Source organism: Elgaria multicarinata, chromosome 3 (assembly GCF_023053635.1).
Source record: "Elgaria multicarinata webbii isolate HBS135686 ecotype San Diego chromosome 3, rElgMul1.1.pri, whole genome shotgun sequence".
NCBI lineage: Eukaryota > Metazoa > Chordata > Lepidosauria > Squamata > Anguidae > Elgaria > Elgaria multicarinata.
This window is the reverse complement of record NC_086173.1, coordinates 12,046,909-12,064,915: the sequence shown is the minus strand read 5'-3', so window position 1 is coordinate 12,064,915 and position 18,007 is coordinate 12,046,909. Positions and strand designations below refer to the sequence as shown.

General features: G+C 44.1%; 2 protein-coding genes across 3 annotated transcripts in view; one reads left to right on the top strand and one right to left on the bottom strand.

Annotated features, from left to right (window-relative positions):
• The first annotated feature begins 1,515 nt into the window (after positions 1–1,515).
• On the top strand, positions 1,516–12,897 carry MVB12A (multivesicular body subunit 12A). 2 transcript variants are annotated; one of them, XM_063119284.1, is made up of 9 exons: positions 1,516–1,717; positions 4,710–4,808; positions 5,186–5,282; positions 7,481–7,607; positions 7,708–7,824; positions 9,881–9,990; positions 10,338–10,402; positions 11,788–11,844; positions 12,078–12,897. In XM_063119284.1, exons 1-9 carry the CDS (start codon positions 1,652–1,654, stop codon positions 12,138–12,140), a joined length of 801 nt encoding a protein of 266 aa, XP_062975354.1. In that variant the 5' UTR covers positions 1,516–1,651; the 3' UTR covers positions 12,141–12,897. The 2 variants fall into 2 exon arrangements, with proteins under 2 accessions (XP_062975354.1, XP_062975355.1); XM_063119285.1 differs by lacking the exon at positions 1,516–1,717 and adding an exon at positions 2,285–2,363.
• The window catches only part of ATP13A1 (ATPase 13A1), a 50,986-nt gene continuing 45,628 nt past the window's right edge, over positions 12,650–18,007 (bottom strand). The window contains exon 26 of the mRNA XM_063119275.1: positions 12,650–13,068. Coding sequence (XP_062975345.1) covers positions 12,958–13,068 — 111 coding nt within the window. The 3' untranslated portion in view covers positions 12,650–12,957. The remainder of the gene's footprint in view (positions 13,069–18,007) is intronic.

Below are 18,007 nucleotides of genomic sequence, written 5' to 3'. Positions count from 1 at the left end.
ATACATACAGTTGCAGCTGTGGATGACTAACCGTTGAACAGAATACCTACTTCTCAGGCATCCACATCAGCCAAATTCATATGCTACATAGAACTAGGTAGGCTGTGTAACTTCTAAAGATGTTATTGTCTACTATATATTCTGGCCAATAAACTAGAATCTTCTCAAACCAAATATGGATTACAGAACACTAGATGGGAAATTGAGCTATAAAGTGTCTGAAGAATCAATGTTCCGTTAACATGTTCTTGATAATAAAGGGGACTGGATCCAGATTCCTATGTCAGACCCTCTAGCCCCTGAAAATGCTACACAGACTCAGGAGATCCTGCTGAATGGGTGGGGTGAGGCTCAAAAATCAGATGGAAAAACTTTCTGTGACCAGACCTTCCTCTTGTGGAAGTCGAATCCTGGATCCAATGCAGGGCATTGTAGAATAACATTATAAAATGCCAACTTGAAAGTTATATGAGCCAAACAAGTACATGTCACATTGGACTAAATGGGAATAATGTTGAAAGTCATGAAACAACCAAAGGTTCTATGTTCTAGTACTGTTTGGAGCAATATATGGTAGTGCAGGAAAACATCTTGCAATGCCAACTTCTGAGCTATCTAAACTAGCTGAATTCATCATGTAGGATTAGATGGTACTATGGAAAAACAATGCTAAAATCCGAACCTAAAAAATCAATTGTGTCAGACCCAGATTGGAATGATGCTGTAAGGAATGAGCTATGAAAATACTACTGAACCTATGTCATCTGTATTGGACAATAGTTGTATGCAAAACAATAAGTTATCAGACCTGCAACCCAATATTGCAGTGTATCTCCTATTCCTATTCAGTGGACCATATATCTGACTATGAACCTGCCTGGGTCCTAAAGCCCGTAGGACAGTCCTTTTGAGGACATCATTATCCACATTTTTAAGACTCCTCCCCCCACACCTGTGTAGTGTGCTGTGCCTAGTCAGCTCCTTCCACCTATCTCACTAGGATTGCCTGCAGGAGGAGTGTTGGCCTCTCCTCCTTCTACTGCATGTGGGCTCTTGCTCAGAAGCCCAGTGCAAAAAGTGGATCCCCCAGATGCTTTAGACTTCAACTCCCAGCATTCCTGACCATTGGCCATGCTGGCACCCCCCTCCCCCGGGAAGCTGAAGTCTAAACTATCTGGAGATATACTTTTTGCCTGTCCTTCCTCCACCACCACTCCTCTCATTTCAAAACACCCAAAATAACAAAAGTAGTAAAGCAACGTGGGCAAAGAGCTGCCCGGTTGTATAAAAACCACACCGATCTCAAGAGCGCATGCGCGTGTCGTTACTTGCCCGTTTCCGACTTTCTAAAGCGGCTGGGGGGGCGGGGAATTAAAAAAAAAACAAAGTTTTGATTGGCTGCGCGAGCAGAAGAGGCTGGCCAATCGGAGGAAGTCCATTATGAGCGAATAGGCGAGGAGCTAAACGTCTTTTTTTTTTTTTGAAGGCGGGGCCTAGAGCCTCGCGCCCCCCCCTCAACCGCTGCTCTTCCTCGTCCCGTCGCCTTCGGGTCGAGCCGCCTGTGGGGCTGGCTTCGCTCGCTCGCTCGCGCGCACGGCTCGTTTTTATTTGAAAGGCTTCGCAGGTACGAAGAGAACAGCGAAGCGGCGCCATGACGGTGCCACTCACCGGACTCGGCTGGACTTCGTCCAACGTAGCAAGCGCCGGCTGGACTCCGGTGAGGGAAACTTCTCCTCTGTCGCTACAGCCTCTCTCTCTCCCCACCCCCACCCCTCCACTCAGAAGGGCGGGAAGTGGAGAGAGGGGTCCTCGCCTTCTTGCCTTGAGAAGAGGGGTGGGGGGGAGCGTATCTATTCCAAACAAAATGTTCTTCCTGCTTTGCTGGCCCATCCTAACGTCCGCCCATTTTTTATTCGCTCGCTTTACAATAAATTGGTGTGTGTGTGTGTGTGTGTGTGTGTGTGTGTGTCGGGGTTTAAAAAAGAAATTAAAGTGACAAAGGAGAGAATGAGAATAGGAAAAAGTCTTAACTTTCCCCCCCTTTTTTTTACTTCGATCCAGAGTCTACATTTGGAATTAGAGCATCCCGGATCCAGAAATTATTATTTATTTATTTAATTAATTTAAATTCCACCTTTCTGTCAAAGAATAGCATTTAAGGCAGACAACAATCAAATCCGGAATAAAACAAAATCTTAATTGTATACATTAAATGTTCCAGGACCAGGTATGCTATAAGGAAGAGCACCTCTGAGCATATGTGGAGTGTATTTTGCTAGGAACAGAAAGGGGGCACAAGCAGCCTTCTCAAGCACTGAGGCTTAGAGTCAAGGCGGGTTGAGGACATGGAGTGTGACAGTTGGGTGTGCTTGAACACCTGCACCTCTCTTTCCTTTATAAATTAAATGCTGCCGTTTCTGTGCCTTTTTGGCCTCCTGTTTCTTTGGCTTCAGTCTTGAAAGAACAGAGGTACATGATTTAACAGAGGATCATTGATTTAATTTATAGTTCATCCCATCCAAAGGACATGGGGTGACTAATTGTGTTCAACTGCCTTAAATGCCAATGATTAAATACTCATTTTATCCCTGGTGTTTAGAGTGACCATATGAAAAGGAGAACAGGGCTCCTGTATCTTTAACAGTTGCATAGAAAAGGGAATTTCAGCAGGTGTCATTTGTCTATCTGGAGAACCTGATGAAATTCCCTCTTCATCACAACAGTTAAAAGTGCAGGAGCTATACTAGAGTGACCAGATTTAAAAGAGGGCAGGGCGCTTGCAGCTTTAACTGTTGTGATGAAGAGGGAATTTCACCAGGTTTCCCATATATACGAACAACACCTGCTGAAACTCCCTTTTCTATGCAACTGTTAAAGATACAGAAGCCCTGTCCTCCTTTTCATATGGTCACCCTACTGGTAATAGAAAAACAATTTGAATGAAGACAATTTATATGACTTCCAGAAGATGCCCAGAATTAACAGATGTTAATTATCCCTAAATTTCCTACTAAACTCCCTTGCCCATTTGGAGTTGGTGAATGGTTTGGAAAACTCTTGATGTAGTACTGTAATATTAATCATCATCTCAAATTTTGGGAGGGGAGGAAGACTGGGAACTTACTGCAGCTGAGATCTCTTGAATGGGAATCCATCCAATGTGACTGGACAGCAGCAGGTTTAGTCCATACTCACAGTTGTTAGCATGTTAATACACCTTGTTACGCCAGTGAAATACTAAATCAAGTGGCATTTTTGACCGAATTGGGATAACGAGATTCTGCTGTCAAATATTGGGCCTGTTCACACAACATGCTAAACCATGGCTAGGCCGCTAACCTTTTTGCAGCAGGTGTTTAGTGAGCGTGTTTAAACAGTGGTTATGTAGCCACCATGGTTAGGAATGGTTCACATGACACACAGCCATCGTGTTTTAGCTTAATCACTGTGGTTAGCGTATCATCTTGACAGGGCCACTGTAACCCAGCCTTCTAGAACCTGAGTGCCCTGAAGGTGTGTTGGACAATTCCCAGGATCCCCCAGCATGGGCCCTGCCAGCTGGGGGCATATTTGGAGTTGTAGTCCAACATAACTGGAGGGCCCACGGTTGTAGAGGGCTGTTGTAATCTCTTTTTTTAAAATTGCGCCTCTCTGGTTTTTGTACATACATACTATCTTTTTCTTTTTGCACCATTGCCATCTAGCATAAGTCCTTGAAAGGCAAATTGAGCTTGTCATCAGTTTAATGATGATAAGCTATTACTGGTCAGTGGTGATGTAATAAATAAATAAATAATTAAGTGATGTATCCCTGTCTAGATTTTAGTTAGTCACCAGCCAGGAGCTAGAACATTGCTGCAATATGAATGTTTCATTCTAAACTGGTTTAGCTACTGTGTGTCCTGGCTTGCTCATTCAGTCCTTTCTTGCTTTGCTGCTTCCTGGTGTCCTCACCTAGCCTTGAGCCATGATACCAAAGTCCATTGACTCCATTGCTTCCTACTCTATTGTTTACATTCATCACCATCTGCTTGTATCTTTATGCCATTTAATAAATAGTGCTTGTTGTGTGTGATAGTTTAAAAAGCATATATATCTTTAAAATCTGGAGTGACATTTTGAGGCTTTGAGAGTCTTGTAATTTGATTTGCCAAACCTGATTTTCTCCCTGTCACTTTTATCAAGCAAATCAACCCTTATCTTTCGAGTGACATAAAACATTAAAACTTTATGGAAGGGAATTTTTTGTATGAAACCCATCTATTCTAATCCCCATGCCTGGACAATTACACATGCACATGCTTTTCTTGTGCTGCATTGTCTTCAGCTGCTATTGCAAACCACCCAGAGCGGCTTCCAAGGCCCACTGCTGGTTCCCATCTGATAATTGTTTGTTCAAAATACTTTCTTACACGAGGGGAAAATTCAAGAACACCAGTTAATTTCAGATTCCAAGCACTGTGGACTTGGAGAAAGGCTGTAGCTGAGTGGTAGACCACACACTTTGCATACCCAAAGGTCCGAAGTTCAATCCTCATCATCTCCAGGAAAGACAGGGAAATTCTGAGAGCTACTGCCAGCCAGGTCAGTGTAGATAGCTAGATTGACAAATGGTCTGAGTCAGTGAAAGGCAACTTCCTATAAACTGGACAGGGCAATGTTTTTTCTTGTTGTTTCATAAATTTCCTTCTTTCTCTGCTTGTTGCTAGATCTTATCCACTGTGGAAGGATCATCTGCCAACTTTGGAAAGGGATTTGCGCAGAAGTCTGCGTACTACTTATGTTATACATCAGCTATAAACAGTGTGGTAAGTTGGTATCAGGGTTGCTGAGATGGACTATACACATACACAAGTTAACTCAATTTGGCCCTCAGACTGAAAGAGGTTCCTTACTCCTGGAACTGCTTTCAGCCCGAAGGCCAAATTCCATCTTGGAGAAGTTCTCAGGGACCATTGGTGGGCGGGGTCAAAGGCCAAAGGGGAGAGGCCAAAATAGCAGCATATTTTAGCATAAAAGTAGTTTAGCATTTCAACTTTTCAGAATGGGGAAAAACACGCAGAAACTGGAAAACCACTGAATGATCGACAGTCAGGGGAAAGGGATTGTGACTGTAGGAGGGCTGTGTTTGGCCCAGCAGCCTGAATTTTCCCAACCCTGCTTTATGAGATCTCCTTCTTTTCAGAACCCCACAGGAGATGTATTATATGATGTGGCAATCGTTACTGAGAAATCACTGCTACCTTCTGGATACACTTATGTTAAAGAATTTTTGGAACCAAGTGAGTCTGCCTGTCCCATTTGGCATTTTTTGTTTTTAAAAATTTGTTTGTAAGTATCAGATTTTCAGTGGGAGGATAGCTACCGTCAGCCCACTTGTTCATAACCTGTGGCTTGTAGCACAGGCCCATGTGGAATTGTTAACAACTAACCTGTACAGTTGACATATCACAAGAGACTGTATCGCACAGTTATAAACTGGGTCACAAAAAGCCAACATAAAATGAATGCAACTCAGAAATTACAAGGTTTCTCTGGAGGTAATTAAAGACTTGGAAGATGTAGTAAGGGTCATGTAACTATACCCATTACCTTTGCCATTATGGCAGAATGCTGTGCTCCCAAAGTGTCGGAGTCCATATGGAAGTGTAAGTGAGTGCATTTGTTCCTATCCCAATTTTGACTGATTGTTTTGATATGCTGTAACTCTGTGCCACCTCACTCTGTATTGATTGTGTTGCTGTGTGATAGTGGAGCAATTCTTTACGTCTTAAGGATTTTCTTCTTCTCCAATCTTTTCCACTGATCCACCTGGCCTTATGACTAGAGCAAGATAGAGCTGTGCAAGTTAACTTAATTTTTTTCTTTATCTCAGATATATTTGCCAAAGCTCTCAAACTCCTTGTATCAATATAACAAACCTTGACAACTCCTGTCCTGTTCTTGAATAATCTCTTAAAAGATTCTCACCAGATTCCTTTAAATCTAAAAATAAATACAGGGAAACAGAGAAAGGAGGGAGAATGGAGTTGAGGTAAACAGTGGAAAAATGTTTCCAGTTGCAAATGCTATAACTGAACAATCTCAGAGTTATTCTCATACTTTGTAGGAGGAGCTGTTCACCTGATGTTACACAGCAGGTTGGCAATAGGTCAAGTTAGGTCTGAGACTTGAAACTGTTCCCAGCTGATTTGTAACGTCTGCAATCTTCTGACTGCCAGAGGTCAAATAGTCAGTCACTTCAGAAAAAGCTGGTTATCAGTGACAGACTGCGTGTTTACCAAACATTAGGCAGTTTCAGGCATGATAAAACTGCCCAAGAACTGCTCTGTATTAATCAGGCCTGCTTTTGTGATGTTAAGTTACCCTTGAAAAATTGGCTTCTACTTTATAAGAGCATTAAGCGTGGGCTTTTTTGTTCAGGTGTAGAAGGGTAACATTGAATTGTGGCTGAATCTTTTTTTACCTGTGGGGCAGTAGCTCTGCATGCTTTTATCGTATTTTTGCCTTATGTTTATTAAGGGATGTTCTTTCCACAACTGCTCTTTGACCTTAAAAACGCTCATGTCTATGCTGCAAACATCCCGTGTTTGCTGACTTTCTCTAATCCTTTGGGCAAAAGGGTGTATATGCAGATTCAACTAGTTGAGAATATGCACTAAAAATAGCTTGGAGCGGGAATGGAATTCTTTTGTACAACAAAGCTGCAGTGTCAATTTATACCATTATGTATTTCAAAAAGTCCCTCTGAGATCCTGAAATGGTACTTTAAAAAGTGAATGTTGGGGTTCCCAAGAGTTTGCAAAAGCCTACCAGTTATAAACAAGAACCTTGAAAGCCACAGGTACCTTACCACTTTATGTTAAAGCATCAAGTGCACATACATGCATCTGATTTGGAGATATGTATGTGGATGCAAACCAGGCTCTGGAGTCTAGCCTGACTGCTATGGGTTTTGGATATAATGCTGGTAACAGTGTTCAGGTTTTTGTTACTAGTGTATGAAGCTGTGTGCAGGCCTGTCCAGTCCTGAGACAAGGCTAAGCCCATACACCACGTTGCAGAATTTCAGGCCTGGAGTGCTAATCCGGCCCTCCAAGGAGAGGCGGAAGACCATTCCCCCGTTCCTCCAGCTACCAGCTTTTTTGCCCATCTAGCGATGGTGTTTCAGAGGAGGAGGGAAGGTGGCTGGAGAGGCCTTGGGATAGCTCATACCTTGGCCTCTCAAGTCTTCTCCACCCTCACCGCCCCCCGCCCCCGAAATGCTTCTCTGAGGTCGAGGAGGAAGGCTGGATCTCTGATTCAGATTCTTCTCTGAAATGGAATTTGACCCTCAGGCTGAAAGTGGTTCTGTACCCCTGCCATACATGTACTTTCCCCTGGGACCTATAACACCAGTCTTTGTGCTGATGAAGGCCAGGTGTCCATGTTGTTCTGATGTTGTTTGGTTACCATCTCCCCGTTTTGCCTCATGCTGTAGAAATCTCCATCTCCAAGAAGAAGAGGCTGTGCGTCAAGCTGGTTCCGTTTGGTACAGCAGATACAGCTGTGTTTGACATCCTGCTGAGCAGCAAGAGCAAAGTGGTCCCGAACTACATGCGCATTGGGTGAGGTGCTGCCATCCACACCCCTTGTTCTCATGTTGTCACAGCTCTTCTGGAGCTGGTGTTCTTTATTTGTTTTTAAAAATGTATTCCTTCTATCTAGGGAAATGAGTGGATTTGCCCTTTGGTGTAGAAAGGAGCATGTTCTCAAGCCCAGACCCCTTCCCAAGCCACGCAACCTCAGTCTAGAAATGAAGCAGCTTTTGCTGGAGTCAGAAAAGTAAGTTTCAGAGGATTTTCCATTTGCTCATCGGTTCTCTCCACTTGAAGTCTAATGGCCTGTGACCCACTAAGGCTTCCTAGCTCTAGTAGCATGGGCTCTGTCCAGTACAAAATACAAAATTGTTAGGCCAGTTGTAGAGCGATTCACCACCTGTCAGATGCTTCCAGTGGTTTATTCTAGTCTCACTCAACAAATGTAGTTCACTAATAGTGGTTGGATGATTAGGCTTTCATTCATAAAATCAGATCATTCAGTCTCCATGCAATAGTGCCATCTATCAGTTTTAAGTATGTTTTGAATTTTACACCCAAACATACACTTGTGTGCCAATTCCTAGCTTCTGGTTTTCTGAGGGAACTAAACTATGGCTGGCTGCCAGGGTCTCTGAGACCAGGCATGGGCTGCAGGACAGAGGGCCCTGCACCTCCCTGCCTCACAGTGATCTAAGCTCCTGGTGCAGGCAGGGCAAGGCCAAATCCATGGGTCTCTTCCTGTATTTGTATAGCAGTGGCAGCAGATGAAGGCAGTTTCCAAGGCTGACTTCCCTTTCAGTCCCTCAGAAAGTTGCTCATCTGTTAATTGCCATGAACTGGGAGCCTATCTGAACCACATCCAGCGCACTCTTAGTCTGCTGGGCTTTGACAGTTGTGTCTCTGCCCACCTTTTGGCAGTTTCTGTGCCTTGCCCAGCCCTTTCTTCTTATCCCCATCATAGCTACGTGGTAGGGATGGAGTTCCTTCAAGCCCTGCTTTACTTAGACCCACACTATCTTCATGTTTGTTTGTTTTAAAAAATCTGGCTAGGTAGCTTTAAAACAAACGTATACCTTAGTCATTGAGCTAGTTGCGAAGAAAAGTTTTACATATTTACTGAATTGAAGCTGTACCCTGAAACCTGTAATCTATCCACCTTACCTTCACAGCTCTCATGAATCCTTTCCAGAGACCTGGTTTGCTCACTGCAGCTTATTTAAACCATGGTGTGTGCCAGGCATGATTTGAATATGCCACATTTGTAGTGTTGTGCGAACCCATCCATTAGGGTTATGCGAGGGTTAAATAACCCTACAGCAAACCTAGGGTTATTTAACCCTTGCATTACCCCCCAGTGGTTGGGTTTGGATGACATGGCAACCCCCCAATTTATCATTGTGTATTCAAAGTGCTGGCCAGCATGCACCACGGTTCATCAGGGGTTAAATAACCCACGATGGGGAACCACCCTAAGAAGTCTTTAGTACTACGAGTACATGGAAGAAGAGACTTACTTTGCCATCTAATTCAATATGTTGAGGGAAATCGAGACGGGATTGTGACCTTGCTGTTCACCTCAATTTGGCTGGTTGACTAATAACTGGGGGTGCTTAATCTGTGTTCTCAAAAGCCAAGTTTGATGCCTTGAGAATTGGTTCAGTTTTGCAGTTAGTTTGCAAAATTTCCTCAGTTGCCATTTTGAATTGTGTATGAGTACTTCAGAATATTGACTATTTAGACTGGAACCATGTAGTCCCAGTTAAGAGAACTTTAGATTGGATAGGGGGAAGTTGAAAGACATTCTGTCTTACAACACTGGAACCTGCAGTAGACATTGGCTTTTGCATTTGTCGTCAGTTTGTGCTCCCCACTGCTACTGCCTTCCTTCAGAGTGAGGGGCAGAGTCTTGATTGTGACGTAATGCTCTCTAGAGAGCTTCCATGTGTCTCTGAGGCTTAGCATGATTGTGAGAATAAGCCTGATCGTCTAGCTACCTCTGGGATGTGAGCCCATCGTGTCATGCTGAGCTAAGTGGCTCAGTGTGAGGTCCGGGAGGTTTCCTGCCCGTCTCTAAACCTGGGGAAAGGGTTGGGAATCTCAACGGAACTAAAAAAAAAAAAGGGTAGATCCCTGCAAACACAAATGATATGTAAAAAGTTCTGTGTAAAAACCAGAGTTTGAGGACTCTAAATTGTCTGCCAGATAGCAGCCTTTGTGCAGCTTTCAGTTTAACTGACTCAGAATCCACCAACAGACTTTGTAAGATTGCTGTGATCACCTTGCCAATTTAATCTTTTCAGGGTCGACCATTCATCAGAGACTCCCATAGCTCCATTTGGCCCCAAAAGACAAGCTACCATTAAGCGTAATGAGTCCATATATGAAAGTTCAAACGTCTATGGCATTTCAGGTAGGTATCACTAAATTTTGGGGGGGTTGAACAGCACATTGTAAGCAGTGCCTTTCTGAACAAAGATTACTACTTTTCCCGTAATACCTAATCCTCAATGCTTCCCCATTCCTTAAGCTCTTTTGCAAGCTGTCCTTGCTTTCATAAGAAAACAGGGAAGGATGCTGCTGAGGCCATACATGTTCTTTCTCAAGGCCTGACACAGATGATCTCCTGTTCTCCTTTAATAGTGTAAGAATTTGTCATGTAGGGATGGGGTGGTAACATTGTCATTATTCCCCCCCTTTTTTTAACCAAAAATCTTTACATTGACATCTGAACAACCTGAATTTCTTTCTCCTTCTTAGCCATGGATGGGGTTCCTTTCACCCTACACCCCAAGTTTGAGAACAGCATCACTAAGGGCACTAATGTAAGTATTTTTCCCAGTTGCAAGAATGATGCTTGCACATAGACCAGAATTACAATAATAATCCAGTCCTTCTCTGTCAGCAAGGGAGTGGAGCAGGCAGAAAAAGTTTAACTCCCACTCCAGGTAAGGCAGGGCCAATCAGATCAGACTGGAAGGTGAGGAAACTATCCCAACCACCAGTCTTGCTTCAGCTTACAGAAACAACTTGGGGTAAAGATCCTTTAACTTAATTAACCAGCCAGCTATAAGAAAGACATAACAGAGTCATAGCTAGCTATGGAGGGGGTACCGCAAAATATGTGAAGACACTCCTTCCTCAGATCAAAAACATATACAATGCCATATGCAGAACTACAGTATGGGTCGGACTGCCTACTCCATCCCTTGCTGGCCATAACACCTCTTCACAGTAAGTCCAACTTTCTGTCCTCTGTCAGCGAGAGTGGATTATGCAGGAAAGGGATATCCCAAAGCGGTGTCCCTACATGGATGGTCAAGGCAATATTTGATGTAGGACTCTACATCCAAACAATGCTTCTGCAGAAGCAAACTTGTCTATTTTGAAGTGCTCGATGAACACAGAAGGTAATGCCCACGGTGCTGCCCTACAAATGTCTTCTGATGGCATGGAGGTCCATAGGGCTGCAGAAATTGTGGCACTCCTGAATGACCAGTTATACTTTTGGGTGGAATTTGATTGTGCTGAGAATATGAGGCAGCATCTTTCCTGAACCTGGTGAAACATTGAGATAACTGTAGGTATCTACCCTAAGTCAGGTTTCAAAACTATTCAATTTGGTAGAAAAGAGCAGAGTTCTTCTCAGATTGACATGACTCCTAGATGCTGTACCTCTCTGGTGGAAGTCATTGCCACCAGTAAGGTGGCTTTCCATGTGAGTTCCTTACTGGGAATAAAAGGAAAGGACTTAAACAGCAAGTCCATGAGAGTTTCCAGCACCAATGGAGGAACCATGATGGAACCATGGCTCACAGGTGGAGAGAGAAAGGCTGCACCCCAGAGGTAACGTTTGACTTGGAGATGGCTGGGAACTGAAACCTTCCAAACTGCAAGGGTTTCAAGCCTTTGAACTAAAACTCCTGAAACATGGGTATCAGCAGAACTTGATTCTGTGTAAAATTTAGTCAAGGTAGGTGAAGCTCCTGCCGATTAACAGTTTTCTATCGTTTCTTTGCTTAATTTGGTTAGATGGTGTTATTCACAATCAGAAGACATGTTTCCCCGAAGGGAGTAGGAATGAAGCCATTTTGGGGGAAGTTTATTTACTTGTGACAATATTGAATGTGAAGGTGTTGATGTGAAGAGTTCTTGGATGTCAAAATGTGAGGGAATAAATAGGAATAATTGCCCTTTTTAAATTTTCTAGGCTTGTTCTCTCTTTAAAAACTTCCATATCAAGTCTCTTGCTGACATTGAAAAAGAGGTAAGCAGAAGAGTAATCAACTTATTGTCTTGTTCCAAACACTGGTCTATTTGATTGGTGGCTCTCAGGCACAGATTATTTCCAACCCTGCTACCTGAAATCCATTAACTGGAAACTGGGCCTGGGATCTTCAGGCATGCAGAACATGTGCTCTAACCGTGAAATATGGCTTTTTTGAGTATGATAGTATGTTGCTTGTTCATAAAGGCTGTTTTGTTTTGCTTTGCTTTTAGTATGACTATGGATTTGTAGCTGAAAGAACTGCAGCTGCCAGACTCCCACCCAGCATCTCATAGCATCAGCAATTTCTTCCAGAAAGTGTGTGCATTTTTGCCATTCAGGGCCTTCAGAGTTAACCTTCATTGAGGTGATGGAACTGCTCTCCTAAAGGGAATGAACTCTCTGGAATACTGCTTTGGTACCTGAAGTTTGTAGATTATAATCTTCCCTGTTGGAAGTTAACCGACTTCCCTGCACTATATTTTACAAGCTAAGCTTTTTATACACACTTTTTCCAGCATATCACAATTTTCTATGCAAAACACTACTTTTTAAAATATTGTTTTGCAGGCAAAGCTATTCCTGTACTTATTTGTGCCTTTTCTAAGTTTCAGGTGTTCCGAATAAGCATTGGTAGGATACAGAAGGGAAACTTTCATAAAAATGTGGAACCAATATTAACTAAAAGTGAAGAGATGCAAGTTTGTTCCCCCTCTAGCCAGGTCCCTTCTGAAAACAGTTAACAATAGAATTAACTACCTCCTTAAGCCATGGTAGGAAAAGGAATTTTGTCAGAGTCAGAAAATTTCAGCTATATTTCAAAACGCAGTGATTGCCATTTAATTACCAAATCCCATGACCACCTTTCCAGGAGTGTAGGGGCAGTACAAAAGTCAACAGCTGCTATCAGGTTTGGGAAACATGTGAAAGTTAATGTAGTTCCCTGCACAGCCTTTGTTGTGGTTTCCAAAGTAACGCAATGGGAAGTTGCCTGCCAGTACCAAACTGGAGTAAAAGGGCTGTCCAAGAATAAATATTCCTTTTGCAATGCTGTATGGTGGCTGTTTCCCTTGTGTCTTTGTTCACTTCAGCCAGGGGAGGAGGGGATCCATCTCAAGAAGGCACTTTGAGCTTTGTGCTGCCCAGAAGGAACTGCAGGGCCCTGTCTATGAGTAGGGCAATGAAGAAGTTGGCCAGCAGAACTTGAGTGATCACTAGTTTAAACTGAAACAGAAGAACAAAACATGTGAGAGCTGGCCGAGAGAGTGCGTTCTTCACTTAATACATTCAGTCCTGTTTTGCAACAAAGCTCATCTGACGCCTCCAATGGGGCGAGGAGAATTTTCTCCACATTTCTGACTAGTCGGAAACCAGATGGGCAGCAGTGACAAAACGATTACATGCACACATCATTAAGCTACCACTTGGTAAACAGTTAACAGTATTTGCGTAGTGTGGAGGGGAAAATCTTCGGGGAAATGTACATGTTTAGTTCTTCTTCATGGTCTCTGTGCATCACACATATGGGCTCTGCGCCTGCGCAGGGCCAGGTCGGAAACTTCTCAAGCTGAAACCTTTTTATGCGGGAACCCCTCCCCCACCGTCCACTGAGCATGCTCAGGGGTTCCCGCCTAATCCCCTCAGTTCTCTTCAACCGCCTGTGGGTCAACAGCGTTTGGAGACTTCTCTGTGGTATAGTGTGTTGTTATTATACCAGAGCTGAAAAATCTATCTATTTTTCCTTCTTTTTCTTACTTCTACAGTTTTCTATTCTTTCCTAAACGGGATGGGGGGTTAAGACCTATTTTTGACCTTAGAGACCTGAACAAGTTCATCAAACCCAAAAAATTCCGGATGAACTCCTTAGCAAGCATCCTACCTTTCCTCTCCCAAGGGGACTGGTTTACTTCCATTGACCTTAAAGATGCTTACTTTCATGTCTCAATTTACCCTGACCATCGCCAATTCCTCCACTTCATAATAGGGGAAGACATCTTCCAGTTTAAGGTGCTTCCTTTTGGTCTTTCTACTGCTCCCCGAGTCTTCACAAAGTGTATGGCACCCGTTTGCGCCTTTCTGAGGACTCGAGGGGTAGAGATTTACCCCTACCTGGATGATTGGCTGATAGTGGCTAGTACGGAGCAGGAAGCTACCCGTAACACCCACCTCACCATCAACCTCCTTAACGAATTAGACCTGTGCATCAACAAAGAGAAATCAAATTTTCAACCAACTCAAAAAATTAAATTCCTTGGAGCAATTCTGGACTCAACCCGCTTCAAGGCTTTCCTTCCGGAGGATAGAGCTACAGCATTAATTAGACTTGCGCTCAAACTCTTTCACTCCAAGACAATATCTGCTTTCCAGGTGCAAAGACTACTAGGTCTCATGGCAGCTACTGTCAGCGTCGTTCCTTGGGCGCGCTTGCACATGAGACCTCTTCAATTGTGGCTTCTGCGGGATTACGACAATACAATGGACGCTCATCGAGTGAAATTGTTGCTCCCTACCAAAGTGAAGGACTCTCTCCTTTGGTGGACAGATCTACCCAACATTATACAAGGCCTGGACTTCAGACCTCCATTACCATTGCATCACCTGATGACAGACGCCTCCCTTTTGGGCTGGGGAGCCCATTGGGGGGGTCTTACAATCCAGGAACGTTGGAGCCCTTCCGACAGGAAGAGGCATATAAACGTCCTAGAACTGATGGCCATCCAAAAAGCACTGTATGCCTTTCAGCAGACCTTGTCAGGACATGTCATCCAAATCCACACAGACAACATGGCTGCTGTTTGGCATATAAACAAGCAAGGTGGAACACGGTCTATGGACCTGATTTCCCTAACATTAGACATTTGGCACTAGGCTATCGCCCACGGCATGACTTTATTGGCCATTCATATCGCAGGCCAGGACAATATTCTGGCAGACGACCTCAGCCGCTCTTTCGTGGACACGCACGAGTGGCAGATGAAAGACTCAGTTCTCGACACAATCTTTCAAGCATGGGGACAGCCTGTGATAGACTTATTCGCGTCACCAGAGAACGCCATCTGCAACCAATTTTGCATGTGGGCGGGTCACGGGACAGCATCCCTAGGAGACGCCTTCGAGAGGACATGGTCGGAACAGCTCCTGTACCTGTTCTCCCCCATACCACTACTATCCAAGGTGATCCTGAAGTTGCGCACAGACAACGCCAACGCCATATTAGTAGCACCTTGGTGGACAAGGCAGCCGTGGTTCACTCCGCTACTCAAACTGTCCTCAGCGGAGTTTATCAGACTGCCCCAATGCAGCGACTTGATCTCCAAGGAGAAAGGATTCATTCTTCACCCAGACGTCCGGTCCCTGAACCTGACTGCTTGGAGAATCAGGCATCGGTAGATAACCTATCCCTGCCTGTTGACGTATGGGACATTATTCTAGCAGCCAGGAAACCGGCTACTAGAAAATCATACGCTAAAAAGTGGGAAGTTTTCTCTGCTTTTGCCTTTAGCAGAAATGAAAACCCAATTACGGCACCTTTACCCATTGTACTTTCATTTCTTTTTTCTTTATTTAAAAAAGGACTCAAGTTCTCATCACTTAGAGTTTATTTGGCAGCTATTTCTGCCTCTCACCGTTGGGTTCAGGGCTGTTCAGTCTTCACCCACCCTCTAACCAAACGTTTCATGAAAGGTATGAAGAATACCATCCCACCTATTCGTTCCTTTGTTCCTCGATGGAGCCTTTCCGTGGTGCTCAAAGCACTAGTTGCAAAACCCTTTGAGCCATTAGCAAGGACTGACTTATGTCTATTGACTTTTAAAGTGGCGTTCCTCGTTGCCATCACGTCTGCTAGACGTGCATCAGAGCTAGCAGCACTCCGTATGGACTCACCTTATATGGTGTTTCATTCTGACAAAGTGGTCCTTAGATCAGACCCAGCTTGTCTTCCTTTCACCTTGGACAGGATATTACACTGCCAAGCTTTTTTCCGTCACCGTCATCTCCTCTTGAGTCAACACTACACACCCTGGACGTGAGACATGCTCTCGCTTTCTACCAGTCCAGAACAGCAACTCTCCGGCAATCCCAAAGACTTTTTGTTTGTTATGGGGGCAAACAAAAGGGACTCCAAGCATCTCCGCAGAGAATATCTGTTTGGGTTGTTCAGGCTATTAAATTAGCCTATGAACTCGCTGGCCTCCCGTTGGAGGGTAAAGTGCGCTCTCACTCCACAAGAGGAGTGGCCACTTCTACAGCCTTTGAAAAGGGGATCGCATTACCAGACCTCTGCAAAGCGGCTACCTGGTCGACACCTTTGACATTTGCCAGTCACTACCGCCTGGACATCAGGGCGCGCAGGGACTGTGCTTTTGGGCATGCCGTCTTATCGGCAATTCTGTGACTATTCATCCATCAGCTGACACCACTCACCTCCGGTAAGTCAGCTTGTTAATCGCCCATATGTGTGATGCACAGAGACCATGAAGAAAGATGGGTTGCTTACCTGTAACTGTAGTTCTTTGAGTGGTCATCTGTGCAGTCACACAACCCTCCCACCAGCCCCACTATGGTGTCATTAAAATTTTTGATCACCTGGTGGTTCTCCTCAGTGAGACTGTTTAGGCGGTTTCAGGAACTGAGGGGATTAGGCGGGAACCCCTGAGCATGCTCAGTGGACGGTGGGGGAGGGGTTCCCGCCTAAAAAGGTTTCAGCTTGAGAAGTTTCCGACCTGGCCCTGCGCAGGCGCAGAGCCCATATGTGTGACTGCCTTTCTAGTCTTTCTAGTGCTGAACCGTTAAGAGTTCCGCTCCAAGGAGGGTAGAGGTTTTTAGTGAGAATGATCACATACATGTTAAGGGTATAGTGATTCCTACAACAGGCATTGCAAACATATGATGCAAAAATCACTTTTTGTGGCAGGGGAGGGAGTCCTACGGTAAACTCAGACAAGTTTTATTGTCACTTCCTAACCTAAGCTTCTGCAATGTTACTGATTTTTTACTCTTACCAAATATTCTGTATGGGCAGTTTACTTTCTATCACACACAGAAACCATGTTCTAAAATAACTACCAGGCCACTGCATCTGAAAAGCTCTGGGGTCCTTAGTCTTCAAATAAGCAGCCTTGCTTACGAGTCCTCTCATATGCACAACGTGGGCTGGCTAGAAATCCATTAATTTTACAATTGTTCTTCATCTCGAAGGTATAATTCTGCACTATAGGGTAGTATTAGGGGTACGTGAGCAGTGGATGATTCTCGTATAAAAGCCCATTTTGTGGCAAACAGATGTGTTTTAGTTACAATTACGTAGCTACATGCTTGTTCAGAAAATAAAATTACGCAATGGGAAATTGGGATTCAAATCCACATACCCTGGCTTTTTTATGGTGCAGCCTTCCCCAACTTGGTGCCCTTGGGATGTATAGCTGGCTGGGGGATTCACGGAGTTGTAATCCAACACACCGTGATGGCACCAGGTTGGGGTAGGCTGCACTGTACTGTGGCCCATGCTGTCCCAGGAACATGCCAATGAAGGACTTGTGTAGGCGGTCCACTGGCATGGCTCCCATGTAGAAGGCATTCCATTCTTCCTCCATGTTTCCATGGTGTGGGCTAAAGATTACAAAGCATCTACTTTACTGTGAAGGATAATTTACTCTCGAAAAGTTTCTTAAAACTTTTATCACTTAATCTTAACTTATTTGCTCTATAATCAGATGTGACCTTAGGTTCACGATTTCTCTTCCAAAGCTTTTGAGTAGCTCCCAAACACGGCAGCTAGACAGCTGTTTCCGTTCTCAATAAAACCCTACATAAGGCAAAAAAGGATACCTGTGAACTGTACCACAGCCTGCCAATAGGTAGTCCCAAACAGCAGCTTGTTGGGCTTTATATCACCCTAGACTTCTCTTGCAAGCTGGGTTAAAGGAATGCACACCGAAAACATCCTTCAGTTCAAATAAAATGTTCAAATCTCCCCAGGTAAGAAAATCTCAACCTTAAACACCAATACTGTAGCAGATTCATCTGGAATTGTATAATAATAATAATTTCTTACCCACCTCTCCCTTTGGATCGAGGCGGGGAACAACATTAGAACAGGAATCAATACATCTTAAAAATTCATGATTTAACATTGATCTGGATAGGCCTGCCGGAAAAGGCT

Excerpts from the sequence above, each read along its gene's own strand:
- MVB12A (XM_063119284.1), top strand. The coding sequence starts at position 1,652 with ATGACGGTGCCACTCACCGGACTCGGCTGGACTTCGTCCAACGTAGCA. Across the intron at positions 1,718-4,709 it reads CAAGCGCCGGCTGGACTCCG|ATCTTATCCACTGTGGAAGG; the intron begins GTGAGGGAAACT and ends GCTTGTTGCTAG. Across the intron at positions 11,845-12,077 it reads TTGCTGACATTGAAAAAGAG|TATGACTATGGATTTGTAGC; the intron begins GTAAGCAGAAGA and ends CTTTGCTTTTAG.